A 7,947-nucleotide genomic window follows, 5' to 3' on the forward strand; every position below is an offset into this window, starting at 1 on the left:
ATTGTCTGTAAAGAAGTAAAAGTTTACATTTTCCTTCTAAAGCGGAGAAAATGTATATTATAAGCCCAACATTATAGAAACAAATGACTACATACTGCACATACTGCAGTTGACAGTAAGATGTATTGGTTTAAAACTTGCGTCACACAATAACACACAGTACTCGCAGACTGATGACGAGAACAAGTGGACCACAAACACGTGATGTTCAAAAACACGCTGTGTGTCCGAAACCACAACATCTTTTGTTTTTAATCGGTGAGAGTAACAGAGACACAGATCGATAAAGACTGAATGGATACTTTAACTTATAAATAGAATTACTTGGATCAGTGGATCTCGAAACATCATAGATTGTTTATGTGAACATAACATGAAAAGTAATGAGTGGGCTGGAGTGGGAAATGTCGTGAAAACTCTTATATCCAGCGCCACCTGTAGTACAGGATGTTCCGTGGGTGTGTATTTCTCTGTGGCATACCGGTCTGAAGGTGTGTCCGCTCAGCCAATGAAACTGTAGCAGGTACATGCGTCAGCAGAGGAGGGGGCGGGAGGGGGGGAGTCACCGGTCCTATGATAAAGTCTGCAGCTGCCCCTCTTTCCACAGAAGTGAGAGAGAGGAGCTGAATACTTCACGGGACTCTAAAAGAGAAGAAGAACTCAACAGAAGACTTCTTCCACCTTCTCTTTGATATTTTTATACGCCTTAAAAACTTTTTTTTATTTTCAGACTTAAAACTTTAAGTCTGTATTTACACCTACATTTTTTTTCTTACATTCTCAGACGCTTCATTTATCTTCCGAAATGTTTCCAGAGGAAAACAGCTGGTGAGTAGATTTCTAATCTTTTAATTACTTTTTCTCGTTCAGTGTTGCTCAGCACGTGACTCTTTCACGGCCGGCTTTGGATAGCGTGAAAAAATAGACTGGACTGAGGGGATGCAAAAAATAATACGCGCATGCGCTCTTGTTCGCGGTGGAGTGTCGAGAAATGATTCATTCCAAGAGGAGTGACGCGTCTAATTACATAATGAAGCGCGTTTCACAATTGAGTGGAAGTAAAGAGTTTGAAATGTTCTAATGTTGTAAAAATCAGTCAATAAAATTGATATTGGACTTGTGAAGTGAAGGTCACATTTTTGGTCACCATGGTTACTTTCGATCTTCCTGTGTGAACCAAATTCATAAAAATGTGCTTCTGCATCATATCAAGCCATAAAATTAGTGTGTTCATGTGTGCTGGACTGTCACGGTGATCTGCCTGACCTCTGCACTTTTGTTAATGTCATCCAGCTACAGCTACGAGGAATGCAAGGCCACTGCTGATTGGCTGCTCGCCCAGACAGACACCCGACCCACTGTGGGCATTGTGTGCGGCTCAGGGCTCGGAGGGCTCGCTGACCTGTTAAAGGACCAGGTGGCCTTCAACTACAAAGACATCCCCAACTTTCCGCAGAGCACAGGTGAGCTACACCTACTACACCGACACTTTACCACAGCGACTCCACATCAGCTGAACAGCTCCTGCTGATGTTCACTGTTATATTTTTGAATTCCCACAGTGCACGGACATGCTGGGAAGCTGGTGTTTGGACACTTAAAAGGAAGGCCGTGCGTTTGCATGCAGGGACGTTTCCACCTGTATGAGGGCTACTCAATACAGAAGGTATGTGTGTGTTTGCAAAAAAAATATCCCGTAATTTTCAGCAAGATCCCCCCAAAATATTATTCATTTATATTCTGTGATGTTCTTTTTTCCAGATTACATTGCCTATGCGCATCTTCAAGATGCTCGGTGTTGAGACGGTGATGCTGACCAATGCAGCCGGAGGCCTCAACCATGACTTTAAAATGGGAGACATCATGATCATCAAAGACCACCTCAACCTGCCCGGCTTCGCTGGCATCAATCCTCTGAATGGACCCAACGATGAGCGGTGAGACGTGTTCTCATACAGCCATAAAAAGCAGACATTTAAACCTCCTATAAGCTTAACCTAATCTTTTTCCTGTCTTCCTTTGTCTGTCAGGTTTGGCGTACGTTTCCAATGCATGTCCGATGCATACGACAGAGAGCTGCAGCAGCTGGCCATGGACGTGGGACAGGATCTGGGCTATGGAGATTTCCTAAAGGAGGGAGTGTACTGTGTGCTGGGCGGGCCAACATTTGAGACAATCGCAGAGGGTCGCATGCTGCATAGACTTGGCGCGGATGCTGTCGGTGAGCTGATTGTTTTGTTGATCTGAGTAAATGTAACGAATGAATGTAAAGTCCCAAAACTTTAATCAGATCAGAATCTACACATCTGGATTTTTAAGACGTGTCAATCAGAATCAGAATACTTTATTGATCCCTAGGGGAAATTATTTTTCATTACAGTGCTCCATTATAAACAAACATTAACAGAGACAGACAATACACTAACTAAGAATAGCACAATAACAAGGACTATCAATTAGATTTATCAGCTGATGGCGATAACAGGACTTGATCAATTCAAACCACGTGGTACCACAAAAACCAGCCACAGCATCCTGTCTGATATTAACCTAATCATCAAGCTGATGCCCACAAAGCACGTGGAGTTTATTAAAAGAGCATTGTATCAAATGCCATCGTGCTGTTTTGAATTTTATTCCAAGAAATGACAGTTCAGTCGAAATGCTTGAAGTCCTTTTGCTGCAGTGACTTTGAAAACGTGTGATTTGCCCCGGGCTGCCCAAACCTCAACTTGAAGCTTTACCTTTGAGGAGCAAAAACACGTGAAAAACATAAATTTAAGTTTCCTAAAGTGAGTCTTCTTTGTATGCATGCATACTGAGACTTCTCATGAAATTAAAGCAGTAAAACTTATTAGAAGCCTCTAAATTAGCTTAAGCAAAGTTGGTTTCAGCAGTATTAGATCTGCAGTTCTTCTTCTTTTGATAACACTATAAATCCCAGGCTTCTCAACATTACAGGACATAGTTCCCAAGCCAATTAGAAACAAGGAAAACATCTCTTTTGTGTTATTTGCATTTTTACATCCTTTCTTGTGTGTACTGGCTGGTTTATGGCTACTCTATTCTTTCTATTAGAGTTGTTTATATTTGTCTCGATCTTTTCCTCTCCAGGCATGAGCACAGCCCATGAGGTGATCGTCGCTCGGCACTGTGGCATGCGCGTCTTCGCCCTCTCCCTGATCACCAACCAGGTTGTGATGAACTACGACAGCGAAGAGAGGGCCAATCACGAGGAGGTCCTCCAGGTGGGCAGGCAGCGGGCGGCGCAGCTGGAGAGGCTCGTTTCCACCATGGTGACCAAAATTGTGCACAACAACGACGGCCTAAGAGACTAACAGCCGTGTTTAGGCCTCTGGGATATTTTATGTGGTCATGTTCTACATTGAAGAAAATCCCACTCAGTTGAGCTGATTTTAGCCTGAGGTCAAATGGTGAAAGCATTATAGTTACCTGAAGAATCTCACTTGGACACACAGACACAGAATCTTTGAAAACATACTCAACTGTTCTCGTATTTCATGTCACTGCGCACAAAAGGTTACACATTCCCCTGCTGAGCAGCTCCAGAAGAAAGTTGTTCAGTTCTTTTTATATAATTTTAAACAAAGTGTTATTTTTTTCCCTTATCTTACAATATAGAATCCCCTTTGTAAATGTCTGCAATTTAACTTAAAAAGAGCCAAAATCTGCTGTAAAAGTCTTAATTTTATAAGGTTGTAAAGATGTGTACATTAACCGAACTTATATTGTATGTAATGTATTTGAGTGTACCTGTTTTTGTAGGATGTTATTGTTAAATGTACTATTTATTACTATATCAAGTTTGTGTATTTCCCCCCTATCATGATCACACCCATTTCCACAGTTTTATTTGCAGCCTTATTTTTCTTTTTTCTTTTTTTCTGTGGACTGTGCAAGACCAATAAAACTTAGACATTAACTCAAAACCTCTCCATGTTTATTTCCCAAGTTTATATAGAAGAAGTGATACAGAGAAAGCTACACAGTAAACCAGCGCATTGCATAATGAAGGGTTTGGTTCACAAAGGGACCCAAAAAAGTTATTACTGTAAACATTACACAGTTTTACACAAACATCACTTAACACTAAAGAAGACAAGAATGTCAGAGTATCTTAAAAACGTGAGGGTTTGGCAGTACTTCTCAAAGAAAAGTGCTTAAAAATAAAAAAAGGCAAAAATTTGTAAGTTTTTGGCAGAACAAAAGAAACTGTCATTTAAAAACTGTGGCACATTACATGTAGATGCTCCAGACAGCATCGTGTAACTCTGAAATACCTCGGATAAAACTCTTGCTTTCCTGACGGGACAGAAATGAGACAGTCATACAATATATCACATTTCACACAGCATGCATACAAACATATCCACCCATCCCCGTTTACCCTTACCCAAAACTTGACATATTGCTCCCTTCAAAAGGCAAGACTCAAACAGCGTTGACACATCCCTTTTTATTACCACTTTAAAGTCCAGTTTATTTCATACTTTATAAAACAAGAAAACAAAAACAGAGCCATGCATAAAGATAAGCTTGTATATATTAGAAGAAAACATTCACAATGATCCAGCACCTCACCATTGTCTCTGCAAAATCTGAACGGGCCCTTTATGCTGAGGTGAAAGCAAAGTTTGGCACAGGATGTAAGAGGCCAGCAGTGATGCTACAGTACAAACTACTAATAGATTTATAACGCACAGTCATCTATGCCAGCCAGCACACTAAGCAACTCTCCACTTCGACTGCATCCAGCACTGGGTTTTCTAAAGATTGTCTTCAAATGTAAGCAGCTGATTTAAGCAGTCGCCATTTGAATTTGGCCACAGAGGTATTTATGGATGCTACCGAAACCCCAACATGCAACAAAGCTCAAACACAAATGGAGTCAAACCTCTCTCACGTCAAAGGGGCCGAAAAACCCCTGAAGATTAGGTGGTAAATATTTAATTATAACGTTATTAAGTTAGAGTGAAGTGATTAGAAAAACACAAACAAGCTATACTAAAGATGGAAGTCTGGCTAATGTATTAATAACCACATTCATACTATATCAGAATTATTAAAAACCCAACCAATTTATCTGTGGGCCAATATTATCAACTGATAACAACTACTTGCCAGTCTATCGTTATCAGCATTTATAAAGACAGACAATGAAAATTTTTAAAAGCACCCTTCAACCATCTTATGACTGTGATGTTGCGTAAGTTTGTCCAGTGAAGGGCATCCTGAAATTTCCCTGTTGGCAACACGTGATTGAAACCCCAAAAACACAACAGCTAGCTGATTGTGAGATTACATTCTTCTTCAATGTAATTGAGCAAATAAATAACTTCACATAATTTATTTTAATTTTTAAAGTTGATGGCAAGAAACCCTACAAACAAAATCTGGTCGGGGTAATGCTGTATCAGCCTTATGTCTGCTTAATGTTTCAAATTATGTAATGCTAGCAAAACAACGTAGGCCTGGACCATGTCACATTTAAGACATTACACTTGGTAATGTAACATATAAACACTACTTTGGCTTTGGTATCATGTCATAGTTACCTTAGTAAAATACACTGTAAAGTTTCTGTGGGCTTTGAGTGACATTAATACAATTTTGGCACTTCATCATGTGTTTAGTAACTTTCTATAAAGCTAGCTTTAGCATGTAGCCTACACAGTTAACTTTACAAAAAGGTAAAGCTAGCTTTAGCATGTAGCCTACAGTGTTAACTTTACAAAAAGGTAAAGCTAGCTTGTAAACTAAATTTTGTACGTTAAAAAGTTCTGGTCCAGTTAAAAAAAGAAAAGAAAAATACAAGTATGTCTCCACACCCTCAGATTTAATCAGGTGTTTTCTTTCAGACCCCAGAGTAGCCAGTTTTATCACAGAGTTGACCGAAGTGGAGAAGCGGGCGTCTTTCAGTTGGCGAGACAGGCGACACATTTTCAGTACAGGCACTGTAATCAAGATTTTACAGGTTTTTAAGCATCAGAGGACCTCAGCAATGCGCAGCATAGAGGGTGAGGAAGAACTGAAGGGAAAAAGGCACTTCTGAAACCACATAACAGACCAAGAGCTGCAGTGCAAAATTTACAGAGGAGTCCACTCATCTTTAGGCAAACATGGTCAGGGTGATCCACTGCAGAACAAAGAGAGCGTTGGAATTAATGAATGAAAACTCTTAATAAATCACAGAGAGTGAATGGAGAAAAACAAGCTGTTTCAGCACAGATGTGGATGAATCCTTATAAAAAAGCTCAAGCTTTTGTTTATACAACAGCATTTGTGATGGGATTTTATACCTGGACGAAGTTTAGAGATATCTGACCGTCTCCATCAGTGTCCAGGTTCTTAAAGGTTTCTGCAGTAAGAGAAATAAAAAAGATCATTTGACTCAGAACAGTACGACGTATTTTAGCTTCTGTTAAGCTTTGCAGCCATGCACTGTATGTTTGTGTTTTTTGGGGTTTTTTTTACAGCAAAGCAGGATCAAGTTGCACAAGCAGTTAGACTGTCCCTTGTGAACCAGTGAACAACTGCAATAGTGTCACTCACTGAACATTGTCTCCAGTCTGACCAAACAGGTGACAAAGTTGTCAAAGTCGACAGCCATGTCTGCCTCTGTGTATCGCAGGATGATCAGCTGGAACAGGTGGTTAGTCAACTTGAAACCTGAAGGAAGCAAAAGCAAGAAAACCCATACAACAATGTGAAAAAATGTCAGTGAAGGTGCTCCACCTACAACTCAGAAAAAATGCTTTCTGCATATACTGCTGGGACTTAAAAGTGCTTTTGTGATTTTTTTTTTTGCTCTCTTTTTTGCACTTTAATATTAAAGAATAATACCTGCAGATTCAAGAGCCATTCTCATCTCGTAGGAGCTCATGGTGCCCGATTTGTCCACGTCAAACTGCCTGAATACAGTCTAGATACGGGGAGGGGGGGACAAGAGACCACCAGTTTGAATCAAATAACAAAATGGAAACACCAGTGCACCAGCTATTCACTGTTAACTCAGTCATGCAATTTAACTCTCACCAGGTATCGTTTAATCTTTTCCCAGAGTACGTGAAACTCTGTCAGGCCCAACTTCCCAGTGCCATCAGTCTGAGTGAAGACGCTAAGGAACATTTCGTGGTCAGAGAGACATTAACATGAAGAGATCCAGAAACAAAAGAAACAGGAAGCAGATATTTCAACTTCACATCAAGGATACATCCATGAGGTTAATCATGCTGCGACAAGCTTCTTGTGAGAAGCCATCTGTCTTCAGGTCTTTATCTGTGGACGGCAGGAAGTGAAGTGAAAAGAGAGAAGAATACACGTCTGTTTTAAATATTGAAGTCTAAACTATGTTAGAAACATTTCATAATGGCAGTGCTTTACGTTTGCTGATGATCCTGTTTAATATGGTTTGCAGCTCTGTGACACTGATCTCCATGTCCTGTGGGCACAAACAGATGTGCGTTATATTAAATGTGACTGCACAGGTGCCTTGGACTACTATTGCTATCTCCTACAAGTTTTGAGAGCATGCTTACTGCTCCTGCCAGCTGCCTGAAGAGATTCTTGAAGCTTGGGTCAATCTGACTCTCATGTAGCTGAACCTGAAACACAAAAAACAGATGTGTTCACTACACGCTTTTTTCCCCACCTCCTTTCGCACAATATGGCCAGATGTGGTCACATGGGGTCACTTCTTCTCACCTCTGCTGGAATATCTGCTTTAACTTCATCATCAAGCTCCCTGATGGAGAAACAAGACAACAGCTGAAGTCAGATTTAGACTTCAGTTTCAGTTTTGTTTATATAGTTCCCAATCACAACAACAATTTCATCAAGATGCTCCTTATTGTAAGGTAGACACTACACTAATACGTACAGAGAAAAACACAATTATCATGTGAACTCCCTTTTGACAGGATGTTA

The 7,947-nt window shown here is 40.3% G+C and overlaps 2 protein-coding genes across 2 annotated transcripts in view; one reads left to right on the forward strand and one right to left on the reverse strand.

Annotated features, from left to right (window-relative positions):
* Positions 1 to 623: 623 nt before the first annotated feature.
* Positions 624 to 3,950, forward strand: pnp5a (purine nucleoside phosphorylase 5a). Its single transcript, XM_005751967.1, has 6 exons — positions 624 to 828; positions 1,294 to 1,463; positions 1,563 to 1,666; positions 1,762 to 1,937; positions 2,031 to 2,221; positions 3,115 to 3,950. The coding sequence occupies exons 1-6, from the start codon at positions 806 to 808 to the stop codon at positions 3,336 to 3,338; spliced, it is 888 nt and encodes a 295-aa protein (XP_005752024.1). The 5' UTR covers positions 624 to 805; the 3' UTR covers positions 3,339 to 3,950.
* capn1 (calpain 1) overlaps positions 3,945 to 7,947 on the reverse strand; it is a 31,248-nt gene continuing 27,245 nt past the window's right edge. Inside the window, exons 10-18 of the mRNA XM_005751966.2 lie at positions 7,726 to 7,788; positions 7,560 to 7,625; positions 7,405 to 7,462; positions 7,235 to 7,299; positions 7,057 to 7,125; positions 6,865 to 6,943; positions 6,574 to 6,690; positions 6,321 to 6,379; positions 3,945 to 6,157 (exon numbers count right to left, since the gene is read on the reverse strand). Of these exons, the coding sequence (XP_005752023.2) occupies positions 6,131 to 6,157; positions 6,321 to 6,379; positions 6,574 to 6,690; positions 6,865 to 6,943; positions 7,057 to 7,125; positions 7,235 to 7,299; positions 7,405 to 7,462; positions 7,560 to 7,625; positions 7,726 to 7,788 (603 nt within the window). The 3' untranslated portion in view covers positions 3,945 to 6,130. The remainder of the gene's footprint in view (positions 6,158 to 6,320; positions 6,380 to 6,573; positions 6,691 to 6,864; positions 6,944 to 7,056; positions 7,126 to 7,234; positions 7,300 to 7,404; positions 7,463 to 7,559; positions 7,626 to 7,725; positions 7,789 to 7,947) is intronic.

Source organism: Pundamilia nyererei, unplaced genomic scaffold (assembly GCF_000239375.1).
Source record: "Pundamilia nyererei isolate P.nyererei 1_Seehausen unplaced genomic scaffold, PunNye1.0 scaffold00336, whole genome shotgun sequence".
Lineage (NCBI taxonomy): Eukaryota > Metazoa > Chordata > Actinopteri > Cichliformes > Cichlidae > Pundamilia > Pundamilia nyererei.

Bases quoted from the DNA above. Each gene is read 5' to 3' on its own strand.
- pnp5a (XM_005751967.1), top strand. From the start codon at position 806: ATGTTTCCAGAGGAAAACAGCTG. The intron at 1,464-1,562 runs GTGAGCTACACC...GAATTCCCACAG, and splicing joins CAACTTTCCGCAGAGCACAG to TGCACGGACATGCTGGGAAG. The intron at 2,222-3,114 runs GTGAGCTGATTG...TTTCCTCTCCAG, and splicing joins ACTTGGCGCGGATGCTGTCG to GCATGAGCACAGCCCATGAG.